Source organism: Pristiophorus japonicus, chromosome 3 (assembly GCF_044704955.1).
Source record: "Pristiophorus japonicus isolate sPriJap1 chromosome 3, sPriJap1.hap1, whole genome shotgun sequence".
NCBI lineage: Eukaryota > Metazoa > Chordata > Chondrichthyes > Pristiophoridae > Pristiophorus > Pristiophorus japonicus.
Window position 1 is genome coordinate 273,046,782 of NC_091979.1, and position 17,151 is coordinate 273,063,932.

Genomic DNA, 17,151 nt, shown 5'->3' on the forward strand with positions numbered 1-17,151 from the left:
CTGGCATGGGCAGTGTGTGTCATGACCCTGTGACCCACTTTCAAGCGTGATCTAATTTCTAGACGATTAACTTTAGATGAGGAAAAGGAGGAAAAATAGACTTCATCTTTGCATTTCGTTAACAATGAGCCAAAAATGTTTAATTTCAGCTGTCTTATTCTCCTAATAAGTTATGTAAGATGGCACATTAAACACTGCTTTGGTTGCCAGTTTCCTACACGTGTCTGCACTTTAAAAAAAAAAGCAATGCATCACTTTGATTAACCCAGAGATCTTTTCAATTTGGGGTGTGCTGCATTGAATTACACTGGGAATTGACGCATGGACTTGCGCAAAGTTCACATATTGCACTGAAATTAATCGGACATACTGTTAATGTGTTGGAAAGGTTAGGGCAAAACAAGAAGCTTGAAATAAAATATTTAGATCAAACAGTATTTAATCACTAGTAAGTGCAGAAATGATCCAAGATTCAGTTGAGCATAAGAAGCAAGATAATTAAATAGAATGTGGTAATGGATGTTAACCTAAAGTGAATAATGTGTAATTTAATCACCATTCACCATTAGTTGAAATAGAGCAGACAATGACATAGAGGGCTCAATTTTCCCCAATGTTGTTTTTTGGCATATTTCAAGAGTTACACCCGTTTTTTTTTGTCCCGACCACTCCAAAAAATTAACTTGAAAGTTTCCCATTCTAATTTTTAAAATTGGTGCTGCGCAGCCTGTCCTTTAGATTTGGGGGGGGGGGGGGGGGGGGGGGTGGAGCCTAATGTCTGCATCGAAACAAGGATGCCCCCTCTTCTGTGCATGCGCAAAAAAAAAAATGTTTTTTATGTGACTGCTATGGGCGCGCATGTCCAGTACAGCTCCCTGGTCTGCATCCGGCCATTTTTAAGAGCCAGTTTTGTGTAAGAACTGAGTGAGTACTTTAATTCTCAGTGGAAAAAAATCAGAGCTGCAATATGCAACGCGGCTCAAGGATCAAGAATTTATCACAAGAGGAAGTGAAAGCACTAGTTACTGTAATTGAGGCCAAATGGCACGAGCTGGACACCAGCAGAGGTCACATAAAAGTTTCAACAAAACAAATGAAGAAACGCTGGAACCAACTTGCAGAAGATTACTGTGCAATGGTGACCATCCCGAGGTCTGGAGGCCAGTGCAAAAAGAAATGGCAGGACCTTGGTCAAGTAGTTAGTGTAAGTAATATTTTCATTTATTCATTGGAATTGCAAATGTAAATGTATGTCCCACCCAGCAGAAAGACACCCTCTCTAAAAAGTTACATTTTCATCTTTGCAGAGGGAAGTGGCACACAACAAAAGGGAAAGAACTGGAACAGAAGGAGGCCCGGAAAATCTGCACCCACTGACACCCTTGGAAGACAGGGTTAATGCTGGAGAAAAGCAACCACCATTGCATAAGCTGGGCCCACACTCAAGGGAGAAGGTAAGTCCTGCAAATTCCACATTCTGGCTTTGCTATAAGTCAAGTACTGCGCGGGCTAGCCATTCTTCGGTTCATCTGCGTCTTCCTCCTCATCATCAGCCACTCTCACCTCAGGTGGGTCTTCTACTATCAGCTGCTGCTGTCTCATGATGGCTAAGTTGTGCAGCATGTAGCACACAACAGTGAACTGACCGACAATCTCAGGGGAGTATTTAAAGTAGCCTCCAGAATGGTCCAGGCATCGGAAACGCTGCTTCAAGATGCCAATGGTCCTTTCTATTATGCTGCGTGTCGCAATGTGCGGCATGTTGTATTCCCGGTCAGCTTCCGCCGGGTTACGCGTAGGAGCGTCATGAGCCAGGTAGCGAAGCTGTACCTTTTGTCTCCCAGCAGCCAGCTCTACCTTTCTGGCTGCTGCTGAAACATGGCAGATATAATGCGTAGGCTGAACACATCATGGGTGCTCCCAGGGTATCTCGCATCAATTGACATGATGCAATGCATGTTGTCACAGACAAGCTGCACATTAACGGAGTGGAAGCCTTTTCTGTTCCTGTACATCTCGGAATCCTCCAAAGGTGCTCGCAAGGCAATGTGGGGACAATCAATGCAGTCCTGTATCTTTGGGAAGCCAGCAATCCTAGAAAAGCCCACAGCCTTGTCATGCATTGCCTGGGTGGTCATGGGGAACTTTATGTAGTCATTCCTCTGGGCATATAATGCAGCAGTCACTTGCCGAATGCAGATTTGTGTTGCATGTTGAGAAATGGTGCACACATCCACAGTTGATGCCTGGAATGATGCAGATGCATAAAATGAAAGTACAACTGTAACATTTACTTCAACTGAGAAAGCAGTCCTCCTGAAGCTTCTATGGTGCAGGTCTGCTTTTATTAACACTCAGATCTCAGTTACAACTTCTTTGTGGAAACACAGCCTTCTCAATCAGTCTGCATCACTCAGGTGCAGGTATGAATGCCTGTCTCGATATATCCAATGTGGGTAAGGCCTCCTGCCCATCATCTTATGTGCTCTGAGGTTCCTCAGGTGATGATGTCTAATCAATCATCTCCTCCGCACCATCATGCAAAAGCCTTGCACGAGGTATGGCATTGTCAATATTGCCCCCATAATTTAATTGTAGCTTTGCAAGAAGCTCAAAACAGCAGGAGAAAAGAAAGCACTCACACCAGCTCTTTCCTCTCTCTCTCTCCCCAAGGTCGACGTACTAGTATGGACCACACACTGGTCTGAGCATGTGCAACAGACGTGCTTAGAATGGGAAGCTAGACATTCAATAAAGAAACAAAGTCTAATGCAATTCTTTAATTTTAGATTTTTTTCGAAGTACCAGCACACCACCAACCGAATGTCTCCTCGAGGGTCGGCCGGCAGAATCGTTCCCTCACCCGGACACAGGGGCTCGGCATCCACCTCCCCGCTCCCACCCCCGCCCCCTTCCTGTGCTTCTTTTGAAGCTGCTGTATAGCCTAAGGGTTCTCATCCCTTCAGTTCGACTTCCACCCCACCCACCCGCGCCCCCCCCTCCCCCCGAGCTTCTTTTGAAGCCAAGCCCCTGTTTCCGGGTGAGGGAGCAATTCTGCCGGCCGACGCTCCGATCCTCGAGCCCGATGAGGAGATGTTCGGTGTGGCGTGGTACTTTCAACAAAATCAAAAATTAAAGAAATGCATTAAACTTCTATTTTCTCCCTTTTGACTTTGAAAAAATTAAGCTTTATGATGCATAGTCTTTGCCGTCTTGACTCCCTTCAAAACTTCACCTAAAAACAATGTGCCGGTTTTTTAATGTGCGCCGGTTTTTCTTAAATACCCAGAAGGTTTATTGGGAGTGGTCACATACACCATCCTCGGAAAAATGTAAGTTGGCCATACTTGCTTAAATGTGAAAAACTGGCGCAGACAAAAAAACTTTAAAAATCGTAACTGACTTACGTTAGCGCAGAAACTTTGGGGAAACTTGGATATTTTAATTTATGCCAAAAAAACGGCGCAGATAACTGGGGAAAATTGAGCCCATAATCTGCAGGAGAAAGAGAAACTGCTCAGAATGCAGTGGTGTGTCATAAGGTGTTTGCATATATTGGTGAATTGATTTCTATTATTAATATACAGCAGAAGTAATAATGAATTGATTCATGTATTAATGTACAGTATTAAAAGTAAATGAATTGTTGAATTGGATTGTATAGTAATATATTGTATTATAAGGATACAGAACATTATTTTTAATATTATTTCCTCTATTTTTATTACTAATCTTGAAAGAAGTTATAGCTTTTTTAAAATACAGATGCTCTTATATGAATTGTGTATTCATAGTGCATGCATCATTATAACACAAATAAAGTAGCCTAGTGGGTTCAGAATTAAACATAACCCCCATAAAGATTATAGTGGTCATCAGTTCCACAACGAGTGACATTCGCAGGCTGTTTTCATTCACCTATTACTTTGAACTATTTATGCAATTTCAATACATAAACAAAACTTTTTTCTTTTACCTTTCATTGGGGCATAATAAACTTTCATTCCAACAAGCAAAAGCTACAAATGGCACACTTTATGCAACGATATAGAACTCCAGTGGATGGTAATTATGTTTTATAGACCAGGCAAATTTAGAATAGCTAGACTATTAGATCATGTTAATGTCTATGGAATTTACTCAAGTCAAACTTAGCTTATCTATATTTGTCTTGCTGTGGTTTATGCAGTGTATAATGTAATTTATACATGGTAAATTAACAGAAATTTTTCCGGTATTATTGAATTTCCAGTAAAGATCTTAACTAACCCATTAAGCTGCATAAAATAATAAAACTATTAACAAGACAGCACCCAGTGATTCAGTATGTTGATGTAATAATACAGGGAGTAAAGGCATTTTACATTATAAAATGGCAACTGATGCCAAACATATGATTGTCTCTCTGTCTACTGCAGATAACAATATCAGCTGTCTGACTTTATACCAATGCCAGTGGAGACATTCTTTTTTGTGGGTTTTGTGAATTCCCGACAGATTTGCCTTCTTCGCTTCTGAATGGCATCTGATGTAGAAAATACCAGCTAGAAATATAAACAGGGCATGAACAGTGAAGAGAAGCTGGTTCTGATGCTGCTCTCCCAAAACCCACACAGCGGTGTGAGAAAAAGCTTTGACTCGCCATTCACAATTTCCCGCTCTGCTTTTATCCATTGTTGAGTCATTAGTACGAGGTGAAGGCTAGACTAGAGATTAGAAGACATTTTTTTCCCATTGGTTAATAGATATGTGGAAGAGTTTTAGCAAAAACAGATAAGACTGAACAATTAACTCCTCCTCAAAAAGGGGCTCAGCAAATAACCAGCTGTGAACGGGAATTGAAGGTTATAGGAACAGATGTAGACTGAGATGACCAAATGTCCCATTGTGCATAACAGTTTGCGAACTGATGAATTATTGTCTGTGACAAGTAGCTGACCATGGATGAAAGGTTGAGTTGTGAGATGTCTATTTTGGAGATTTGCTCAATAAACTTTGGAGATCAGGGAGCAGTTATTCAAGACTTTCCTTTAGGAGGTTAAGTGAATGGGATACATGTACATGGTCTGTAGAAGGAGTCGGCTTGATGAGACAAAAAGCCCCCAAGACTCTTTCCATGATTTTATTTTTTGCCAAATGTTCTCCTCTTTCTATCCTGAAGTGTTCACTTCTGCTGTGGTATGATTCCACAGATGCCAGGCATCCTTTGTACTTCAGCAAACTGCTCATTCTTCATCTAGGTATGCATTTCGAGAGCAGGTATTGATACGCTATTTGACCATAGTGCATCATAACCAAGCCTGATCATGACCTCATCTCAAATCCACACATGTACATTTTCCAGCAGGGTTCTCTGGGTAGTGATCAGGAGCAGGTGGCCTGGCTTAGATTTCTCCTTTGTAGCCTGATGTTGCTGAGGCCAATTGCTAATGTTCCAATTGCTGTCCCAGTTCAGTTTAGCCAACTGAGCACAGGTTGGGAATCAACCCTGAACACTCTGATCTCGATGACTCAGTCACACATTACATTTACCAACTGAGCCAAGGGGGTCTGGCTCACATTTCTTCTAATGTTGAACAGATAAAAAATTCATCCTGAACCATTCAAATTCATCTCCTATGGGACCATTCCAGTTCTTGAAGCAAACCATTTACTACCTCTTAATTGGGAAAGTAGCTTGCGGGGAAGCATGCCCTAAAAGGGGACGGGAAAAGTAACTAAAATGTAGGAGATTAATGGAAACTTATAGCTCAGTCGTTACCAACCTAGAGCACCAGACTCTTTGCTTACATTCACCAGTTCAGCTATCACTTGAGAATACATTTCACTGATACTTCTAGGAAGGGAAATTTAGAACAGGTTTACCATCTCATATTACAGAAGTATCCTTCATTGAGAGATATTTAGAATCTGAACTATCCCTCCTCACTGAAAAAAACTGTATGAATAGGAGAAAAAATAAGAAAATACAAGAAGGATTGAGACAGTTGTAATACTACTCTTCTGACATGAGCATCTGGGTGCTGTTCATTCCCATTATTTATCCAGAAGTAAATTTCTGACATCATACTCCCAGCGACGAGCTCTGCCTGCAAGTACTGCATATCAGAAATTTGGATATGTTCTTGGTATGATTTTCCAACCAAAATAACTCACAAAATTGTGCACAGCGCACCTGAACCATTGGCAACTTCTTATTGGTTGGTTACTTTGATTGGCTGGTGTCATCACCAATAAAAAGGAAATCAGTGCCCCATTAAAAGGGGACACAACAAAAAACTGTAAATTAATGTAATTTATTGGAACCGTAACGAATCAAATTAAAATGTTGTTTCCGCGGGGGGAGGTGGAGTAATGAAGCACTCCATTCCCGCCGGTGCCTACCGGTCGTGGAAGTGAACCATTAGCAAGTGCTGCCGATGGGGTGAGGTTCCCGGCCAGGGGCACGAAGTAAAGAAAAAAGCCCTATAATTGTACAGCAGTTAACTGCGGTTAAAGTTTACAATTCAGCACAAAATGTGTGCGTCACACATTTAGAAAGATTATAGTTTTCCAAATATTGATTCAAAATATTATACTAAGAACACTTGCGTTGTTCAAAATACAACTACTTTACTGGTTTCTTCAATGAATATTGAAAGTTCGAAAGTGACTATAGCATGTTACGTATTTCAAAATCTTTAAAAAAATTCCAAAAAGTACATATCGGGTACAAATAATCTTGTATGGTAGGTAATAGTTACAAACGCTGACTGGATAAATTCTTTCAAGATCAGTTAAAAACATTTTACATGTCATCTTTTTTCAGGTCACATCCTTAACAAATAAGCTGCGTCTGAAAAATATTACAAACTTTTCATTCAGTTAAATGAAAGCTCTGGAGCACTTAATTTTCTTTTTCTGTTTCTGTGAATCTATAAGGGTCATGCTCCTACCTGCCTCATTTCCTTGTAACTGTGGTGTTTGAAATCAAGATCATCTGTTGTGGTGACTTCATTTCGCCTGTGATAGTAATTGTTAGGATCTGAAAGTAAATGAAACACAGAATTTAGGTTCTAATTGGTTAAGCTCATAAATATACTTAATAGGAATAATAGGACTTACAGGCGTAAAATGGCAGAATGAGGCCCAGTTCCAGGCAATTGGATTAGGCCATTTTTAGGGTCTGGGCCTAATGCCTGTGTTAAGTCCCCTCATACAAATTGAGCTACAATGAGGAGGGCAGTAGTTGGGCCTGCCTTGCTCAGATTCTGCTGCTGGTAAGGTACTAAAGGCAAGTTGCTTCCAAAAATGTTTTTAAAGATTCTTACTGTGGTGCGAGGAGGAACAAGGGTGTTCCCCTAACTCCACAGTCCTCATGATCACCGCACCCTACCCCCACCACCCCAACAGATTGCCAGCTCCAAACCTCCCTCCCAGATCTTACCTTAGGGCCATTGCCAGTGAGACATGGGGCCCAATATTCTTTTAAGTAAAATGAGCTACCCGTGGAGGCATGAGAAGCACCAGCAGCTCCTGCAAATTATTAGGCCCAATTTCAGGCCGGCCTTAAGCCTACTGGTTGGGGCCTGTGGACCCTTATAAGAATTTCTGCCCCAAATAGTCATTCTCGCAAGGTTGGCAAAATTGAGAAAAAAAGGAGGGAGAATCAACAGGTGCACTAATCAGAGAAAAAGAAAAGAAAGACTTGCATTTATATAACACCGTTCACGACCACCAGACGTCTCAAAGCGTTTTATAGCCAATGAAATACTTTTGGGGGACGAGATTGCCCACCGCCAGAAACAAGGTGCACCTACCGTCTTTGATGTGTTCTGCCATACATTGGGGTGGCCTCACCGTCGGAATTCAACAGTTCGGAGTGTTTTTCCAATGGAGCGGAAGCGGCCTCACCATGGGGCAGTAGTAGGGGCGGGGGGAAGTGACTGTCAGTAGCGGGGCAGAAGTGAGGGCGAGGCTGTCAGTTATCAGCGCCACGCTGATGATGTCATCGCGCTGGCGCACCGCAATGTCTCTCCCCTTCAGTTAAAGGGGAGAGCCGCTGCGAACTTTGCAGCTACTTTAGTGGCAAATACTGGGCTACCAGGTGGGGTTTCGGCCAGACCAGTGGCCTGGCACCCAAGGGGTGATGCCAGGTTGCCTGCTGGTGGCCCGGGCTGAACCCGCAGGCATAATTGTCGGACCGATCTGGCAGTCGGCCGACAAAATAATAACATGGCTGCCGCGCCAGTGTGTCCTCCCCTTTAAGGGCGGCCGGGCCGCCATGCCACAGACAGGGTACTGACAATAAAAGCTGTTGGGGGCACTGATTGGCGGCGGGGCTGCTCCTGCGGGGCAATACCAGGAAATGGGCAATTTCCCGAGGGGCAATTTCACGAGGGGGTCCCCGCCAGTCGGTAAGGGGTCGGTGCGTGCAGGCCGTGGCGGGAAAACGGGCGGAGCAGCTTCGCACATTGCTCCAAAAGTAAAGGAGGGCAATTTCCAAAATGGCGGCCCCTCCATGGAGAGTCGGCGGCCATTCCGGTCCGCCCTGTGGCCGCCGATTTCAGGCGGCCAGAGACCTTATCGGAAGGGACAATTTCAGCCCCTTGGAGTATAGTCACTGTTGTAATGTGGGAACCGCAGCAGCCAACTTGCACACAGCAAACCCCCACAAACAGCAATGTGGTGATGACCAGATAAATTATTTTATTGTTATGTTGATTGCAGGATAAATATTGGCCAGGATACCGGGGATAACTCCTCTGCTCTTCTTTGAAATAGTGCCACGGGATCTTTTACATCCACCTGAGAGAGCACACGGAGCCTCGGTTTAACGTCTCATCCAAAAGACAGAAAGGGGGTGTAAATGTGTTAAATGGCCTTAAAACTGCTAAATAGAAAACAGGTGATATAACATATTAACAGTGAGTGAATGCAAATATCTAGAAAGGACAAAAGAATGTGTAAATAGTCAAGGGGAAGGCACAAGAGAAGTCAGTGCAATCTATCCCTCGCTGAACCTACTGCTCTTTGTTCTCTCAGCTCCAACTGTAATCCTCATAAACATGCTGATAAAAGAGGTATTGTTGCTGCAGATCAGAAGGACTTCTATCCAGCTGAGGCTTGACTTTCCACTTTGCATCACCCATAGATCGCACAAAACAGCCTTTCATCGCCCATTTTGACAAAAAAGTGGAAATTCAGGCTGGAGCATCGCCGAAAAATTATCCCCCTGACTTTCGGCTCACATCGCCGAGCTGATCGCCGAGCTGAGCGCCGAGCTGATCGCCGAGCTGAGCGCCGAGCTGATCGCCGAGCTGATCACCGAGCTGATCGCCGAGCTGATCACCGAGCTGATCGCCGAGCTGATCGCCGAGCTGAGCGCCGAGCTGAGCGCCGAGCTGATCGCCGAGCTGATCGCCGAGCTGAGCGCCGAGCTGATCGCCGAGCTGATCGCCGAGCTGATCGCCGAGCTGAGCGCCGAGCTGATCACCGAGCTGATCGCCGAGCTGAGCGCCGAGCTGATCGCCGAGCTGAGCGCCGAGCTGATCGCCGAGCTGAGCGCCGAGCTGATCGCCGAGCTGATCACCGAGCTGATCGCCGAGCTGAGCGCCGAGCTGATCGCCGAGCTGATCACCGAGCTGAGCGCCGAGCTGATCGCCGAGCTGATCACCGAGCTGAGCGCCGAGCTGAGCGCCGAGCTGATCGCCGAGCTGAGCGCCGAGCTGATCGCCGAGCTGATCGCCGAGCTGATCACCGAGCTGATCACCGAGCTGATCACCGAGCTGAGCGCCGAGCTGAGCGCCGAACTGATCGCCGGCACATCGCCAAGCTGATCACTCACCGACAACAGTGCCAGGAAATAGTTGCTTTTCCCAGGCTTTACTCACAGAACTCGGCACTACGGACGCCATTTTGACGCCGTTTTGAATATCGGAGGAATGGAGGGAGGCTGCAAAAACAAGAGTGCTCGAATAATTTGTGTTATAAGGGTATTTGACAGATATATCCAGTCAAATTTAAACTTATATTATTTATTATGATTTATTTTCATAAAAAGGTCAGTTTAGTAGAAGAAAAGGCATTTCTATAAACAGTGAAAGAATGCGGGCTGCATCCTCTCTGCCATTACTTGTCAGTGTAGAACTGAGCTTGAGTTAAGTGAAGGGTTAAGTGAAGGGGTTAATCATAGACGTTGCAGAGTAACATGTGGACGTATGAGGAGAGCTTACAGCCAAAGAACTTCCAAGGAAAGGCAATCTTACCTGAACTTGTCTGATAACGTGTGCCTTCGGAAGTTGTGCTTCCGAAAGGAGGTCATCGATAAGATTTGTCAGCTCATCAAGGGGGATCTGCAGCCTGCCAGCACCATCAGGACCGCATTGCCCATTGAGGTAAAGGTTACAGCGGCGCTATCATTCTACACATCGGGCTCCTTTCAGGCTTCAGCTGGCGACATCTGTTGTATCTCTCAGCACGCCACACACTGTTCCATTCGACAGGTGACTCGAGCCCTTTACGCTCGCAGGATAGATTTTATAAACTTCCCCATGACCAGGGAGGCATAAACCGGGAGGGCTTTGGGGTTCTTGAGAATAGCAAACTTCCCCAAGGTGCAGGGAGCAAGAGACTGCACGCACATCACCCTGAAATCACCTTTACAGAATGCGGAGGTGTTTCATAACCAAAAGGGATTTCACTCGCTAAATGTGCAGCTCGTTGTCGACCACAACCAGATTATCATGGCAGTTAATGCCAATTTTCCAGGCAGCATCCATGATGCACACATCCTGCGTGAGAGTGCTGTCTCTGACCTGTTTGCCAATCAGCCACTAGTTTACGGTTGGATGCTGGGGGATAAAGGATATGGCCTTGCCAGCTGACTCATGACCCCCCTGCGTAACCCCGTTACTGAGGCCGAGAAGCGTTACAATGAAAGCCACATTGCTACACGCAACATCATCGAAAAAACAATTGGAGTCCTAAAGCAGCGCTTCAGATGCCTGGACCACTCAGGAGGCAGCCTACAGTACCATCCTGACCAGTTTATTGTGGTGTGCTGCATGTTACATAACCTGGTTATAAGGAGAGGACAACATTTGCCAGATGGGGCTGCTGGTCCACCTCAAGAAGGATTGGAGACAGAAGAGGTAGGTGACGAGGAGCAGCAGGAGGAGGAGGAGGAGGAGAAGCAGGAGGAGACTGATGAACACCTCGGGGAGGACATTAAACCTGGCGATGAACCCATGCCTCCACACCCACCTGCAAGAGTGGAAAAACCCCGTGGGAGTTACCCGGCTGCAAAACTGTTGCGTGAGCAGCTCATAAATGAACGCTTTGCATGAACTTTCATTGTGGACAGTCAGAGTTACAGTTACGTTTATCACAAAGCATCGGTTGCGTTTGCGTTAGCATTGAGCTACATTACCTCATTGCCCGGTCTGGCCGGCCATTGTTTACATTAATATGTTATCATGTTATTATAAGAAAATGCACAACAATTGTAAATTGTAAAATGAAATTAAACATTTTTACTCAAAAAGTTAAATTTCAACCACAACAGGAGCAACCCAAACAACCCAAACAACCCACCCACCCACTCACCCTCCCACCCAACCTCCCCAAACAACACCCCAACAGTAAACAGTAAACCATTAACAGAGAGAACTAGAAACAATATTCACACATCACCTGCGGCCACATTTCCCTCTCCATACTCTAGCCCCACTCGCCCAATTTAGTCCCTGGGTGGCACCGAGATGTTGCGGGCATACAACTGCCAACAGCAAGACTACCTGCCGTGGTGGGAGAACTGCTGGTGCCTTCGCCTGTTGTGGGGGTGTCAGAGGCGAAGGTGAAGCATGGGGATCGCCTTCCGGGTCAGAAGGAATTGCTTCCTCCTGACCCACTTGTGTGCTGGTGTTTGCGGTCTGTGGCATCACGTCACGTTCAGGTGCAGCACCGTGTCCTGCCAACAATGCATATCGCAAGGCATTGGTGGCGATGGTCTGCTGAATCATCTGCTCGAGCGTCTGTTGTGACACCCGGGAGAAGGTCTCCGTGAAGTGGGAGAAGGTCTCCGTGAATTCCAGAAACGCCTGGAGATGGTCGCGACTTATGGCGACAGTCTCCTCGCACAGTTGAGCCAAGCCATCCATGCGATCGGCCAGGGTAGGTGTGTGCTCGACTCGCTGACCCAACCTCCGCGGGGTCTGCGAGGGCACTAATGCTCGCCTTGGCATTGACAGTTGCATGCCGCTTGGTCCCGCTGCTTCTTCCGTCGAAGGTGCCGACGTAATGGCCACAGGTCCCACAGGTGATTCCGCCACATGATGTGAGGGGCATCTTCCTCCAAAACCACTTCCTCCTCCTCCTCTTCCTCCTCAGGCTCTGTGGTATCTTCCTCCTCCTCCTCCCACCCGTGGTGAGGACCACCTGTAATGGAACCGCTCATGATCTGCACATTTGTGCTGTGGGTATTGTGGGCCCTGCAAAACACAATTGAGCTTATTGAGTTTATTATAGCAGCGGGGTACACGTTGCAGAGGAGCATCAATACTACAATAAATGAGATCAGGAGACGTTACATAACAATGCATCATATGGGGATCAAGGGTTATAACACACATCGGGGATATGAGGTGATGATTGACACAAATATATCTCTCTCTAATAAAATCTCCATGCAATAATATACAATAATATACAAAATGTAAAATCTGTACTTACTCTTGCTGATGCGATCAGGCTATTCCAACGCTTGCGGCATTGGTCAGATCCCCTCGCCTCATTAGACGCCGCCGAGACAATGTCCGAAATCTCGGCCCATATCTTCCTTTATGTCCAGGGTGGGGGTTTCCCACTGCCACCCTGGGTTAACTTGCCCCACCTTGCATACACCTCCTGAACGAGGACCTCGTTTGCCTCATCTGAGAAGGGCTTGGCCCTTTTGCGAGCCTCCTCCACATCCGATGATGATGCTGCTGACATTTTGATAACTTTTAGCGGTTGAACTCACGTATTCGACTACACTCTTTCTAATGTTTTTATCACCTTTTGCTCTCCTAATCCTCTCTTTATTCTCTCTTAATCTTAATTCTCTCTTAATCCCCTTGTAATCTTAATCCACTCTTCTCCTCCTTTTGCTCTCTCTCTCTCTCTTCCACCACAATCGACCTTACTGCGCATGTGTGGATAACCCTTGACCTCCCGAAACGCGCAAAATGCTGTCAACCGGGAAAAAAAAATGCATGCGCAGAAGCCTGTTGCTAGGGAAGCTTTTGCCTTCCACATCGCTGGCCATTCCTTGGGCGAGCGTCACATCGCTGACCTTTTGCATCGCCCATTTGACATCGCTGGCCTATCGTCGAGTGGAAAATCGCCATTCAAAAAATGGGCAATGAGCCAGTGATTGATAAGGCTGGGACATTGAACATTGCTGGAAGTTCACCCATTTTTGGGGCGATAGACAGCAAAGTGGAAAGTTTAGCCCCAGCTCTCTGATGACTCCTCCTATCGCGCTCAGTACCATGACCCCACTACTGAATACCACAGCATCATTTCCCAGACTGTACTGATCTCCTCTGCAAGATACATCAAGAGAGCTCACTCAGCAGACCAATTATTTTGGTCTGTTGCTCACACACTGAACTAATTTAACAATATAAGAAAAATGAGCAGGAGTAGGCTATTTAGCCCCTCAAGCCCGCTCCGCCATTCAATAAGATCATGGCTGATCTGATCATGGACTCAGCTCTACTTCTCTGCCCGCTCCCCGTGACCCTTTATTCCCTTATCGCTCAAAAATCTGTCTATCTCCGCCTTAAATGTATTCAATGACCCAGCCTTCACAGCTCTCTAGGGCAGAGAATTTCATAGATTTACAACCCTCTGAGAGAAGAAATTCCTCCTCATCTCAGTTTTAAATGGGCGGCCCCTTATTCTGATGCTATGCCCCTAGTTTTAGTTTCCCCTATGAGTGGAAATATCCTCTCTGCATCCACCTTGTCGAGCCCCCTCATTATCTTATATGTTTCGATAAGATCAATTTTCATTCTTCTGAACTACAAAGAGTATAGACCCAACCTACTCAACCTATCTTCATAAGTCAACCCCCTCATCTTGGAATTAACCTTGTGAACCTTCTGTGAACAGCCTCCAATGCAAGTATATCCTTCCTTAAATACGGAGACCAAAACTGTACGCAGTACTCCTGGTGTGGCCTCACCAATACCCTGTACAGTTCTAGCAGGACTTCTCTAGCAGGACTCCATCCCCCTTGCAATAAAGGCCAAAATTCCATTTGCCTTCCTGATTATTTGCTGAACCTGCACACTAACATTTTGTGTTTCATGCACAAGGACCCCCAGGTCCCTCTGTACTGCAGCACTTTGCAATTTTTCTCCATTTAAATTATAATTTGCTTTTCTATTTTTTCTGCCAAAGTGGATAACCTCACATTTTCCCTCATTATACTCCATCTGCCAAATTTTTACCCACTCGCTTAGCCTGATTTATTGTGTCCTCCTCACAATTTGCTCCCCCAGTCATCTTTGTATCATCAGCAAACTTGGCCACATCCAAGTCATTAATATAGATTGTAAATAGTTGAGGCCCCAGCACCGATCCCTGCGGCACCCCACTAGTTATGTTTGCCAACCGGAAAATGACCCATTTATCCTGACTTTCTGTTTTCTGTTAGTTAGCAAACCTAATATATTACCCCCAACCCCATGAACTTTTATCTTGTGCAGTATCCTTTTATGAGGCACCTTATTGAATGCCTTCTGGAAATAAAAATACACCACATCCACTGGTTCCCCCTTATCCACCCTGCTCGTTACATCCTCAAAGAACTCCAGCAAATTTGTCAAACATGATTTCCCTTTCATAAAACCATGCTGACTCTGCTTGAATGTATTATGCTTTTTAACTGTCCTGCTACTGCTTTGTTAATAATGGACTCCAGCATTTTCCCAATGACAGATGTTAGGCTAACTGGTCTGTCGTTTCCTGCTTTCTGTCTGCCTCCTTTTTTAAATAGGGGCATTACATTTGCGGTTTTCATATCCGCTGGGACCACCCCAGAATCCAAGGAATTTTGGTAGATTACAACCAATGCATCCACTATCTCTGCAACCACTTCTTTTAAAACCCTAGGATTCAAGCTATCAGGTCCAGGGGACTTGTCCGCCTTTAGTCCCATTATTTTACCTAGTACTACTTCTTTAGTGATAGTGATTGTATTGAGTTCCTCCCTCCCTACAGCCCCTTGATTGTCCACGATTGGAATGTTTTTAGTGTCTTCTATCGTGAAAATCGATACAAACTATTTCTTCAAAGTCTCTGCCATTTCCCTGTTCCTCATTATTAATTCCCCAGTTTCATCCTCTAAGGGACCAACATTTACATCGTCTAAGGGACCGACATTTACATTTCTGTTGGTTCTCTCCCCTTCCCTCCCTCACATATTCTCCCACATTATTAAATGTGTGTTTATCTCTTGCCCTTCAGTTAGATGAAGGATATACAGCCGGAATATAATAACATGTCTTTTCTTTTTACAGATGCTGTGTGCTTCAAGTATTTACTGTTTTTATTTTAGGTTTGTAGCTCTTCCTTGTTATTTTATCGAACATTTACATAATTGTCTTCCTTAAATTCGGAAATATTTTACACTGCTTACGCTCCCAAATCCTGACCATCATTCCCACAACTCCCTGTTTGAATCTTTCCAATCAGCTTTCTGCCCCACCACATCATTAAAACTGCCTTGTGTCCTACATGACATCAATGTTCCCGTTAAACTGCGTGGCTGCACAGCGCTCTGGAGGTCCCACGCAGCTGGCTCACCGGCTGTTAAAGGGAAAAAGCACACATGCATGGAATTTTGGATGGGCCCTGCAGCTCATTAAATGGGTCATGCAGACCCCAAAACATTGCATGACATCCTCTGTTATTGTGAATGTGGCGCATTGTATCTCCTCATTCTCCTCAATGTCTCTGCAGCCTCTGATATGGTCAACCACACCATCCTCCTCTAACATCTCTTCTCTATTGTCCAGCTCAGTGTGATTGCTCTTGCTTGGTTCCACTCTTGTCCATCTGATCGTGTTCAGAGCATCTCCTGCAATGACTTTTCTTCCCACCTCCGAACTGTTGCCTCCAGAGAACACCTGCTGTTTTCCGCTCCTCTTTCTCATCTACATGTTACCCCTTAGTGACATCATCCATAGACATAGTCTAAGCATCCATGTGTACACTGATGCCACCCAGCTCTACCGTTTGACACCTCTGCTGCCTCTCTGCTGTCAGACTGCTTGTCCAACATGCAGTCTTGGATGAACCATAATTTCCTCCAATTAAACATTGAGATGACTGAAACCATCGTCTTTGGACCACACCACAAATTCTGTATCCTTAACACCGATCCCGTCCCACTCCCTGGCTAGAGGTGACGAAAAGCTTGGCCAAAAGGGTACATTTTAAAGAGCGTCTTAAAGGTGGAGAGAGATGTGGTGTGACGTATAATTTAGTGATGGAATTCCAGAGCTTGGAGCCTTGACGGCTGAAGGCACTTCTGCCAATGGTGGGACAAACGGTGCAGGGAATATGGAAGAGGGCAGAGTTGGAGAAACTCAAGAGTTCTCAGAGGGTTATAGGACTGGAGGAAGTGACGGAATCAGTGATGGGCGAGGCCATGGATGGATTTGAACATGAAAATGAAAATATTAAAATGGAGGCATTGGTCAACCATGAGCCAATGTCGCTCAGTATGCACAGGGGTGATGGGTGAGTGGGACTTGATGCGGGTTAGGATGCGGACAGCAGAGTTCGAGATGAGCTCAAGTTTGTGCAGGTTAGAGGATGGGATGCCAGCCAGGGGAACATTGGAATAGTCAAGGCTGGTGGTGAAATAAGCATTGATGAGGATTTCAGCAGTGGATTGGTTGAGGCAGGGACAGAGATGGGTGATTTACAGAGGTGGAGGTTAAGGATCTTTGTGATGGAGAGGATTATGGGATTGTAAGCTCAGCTCAGGGCCAAATAGGACACTGAGGTGGTGACATGAGACAGTGACCGGGGAGGTGGATGGAATTGATGGCGAGGGAACAGAGTTTGTGACGGGAGTGCAAAGAGAATAGCTTTAGAGGCCGTATTTGCCCCCCT

At 45.4% G+C, this 17,151-nt stretch overlaps 1 protein-coding gene across 1 annotated transcript in view; it reads right to left on the reverse strand.

Moving 5' to 3' along the window:
• cpxm2 (carboxypeptidase X (M14 family), member 2) overlaps positions 1 to 17,151 on the reverse strand; it is a 222,156-nt gene that overhangs the window by 85,547 nt on the left and 119,458 nt on the right. Inside the window, exon 7 of the mRNA XM_070875011.1 lies at positions 6,936 to 7,024. Coding sequence (XP_070731112.1) covers positions 6,936 to 7,024 — 89 coding nt within the window. The remainder of the gene's footprint in view (positions 1 to 6,935; positions 7,025 to 17,151) is intronic.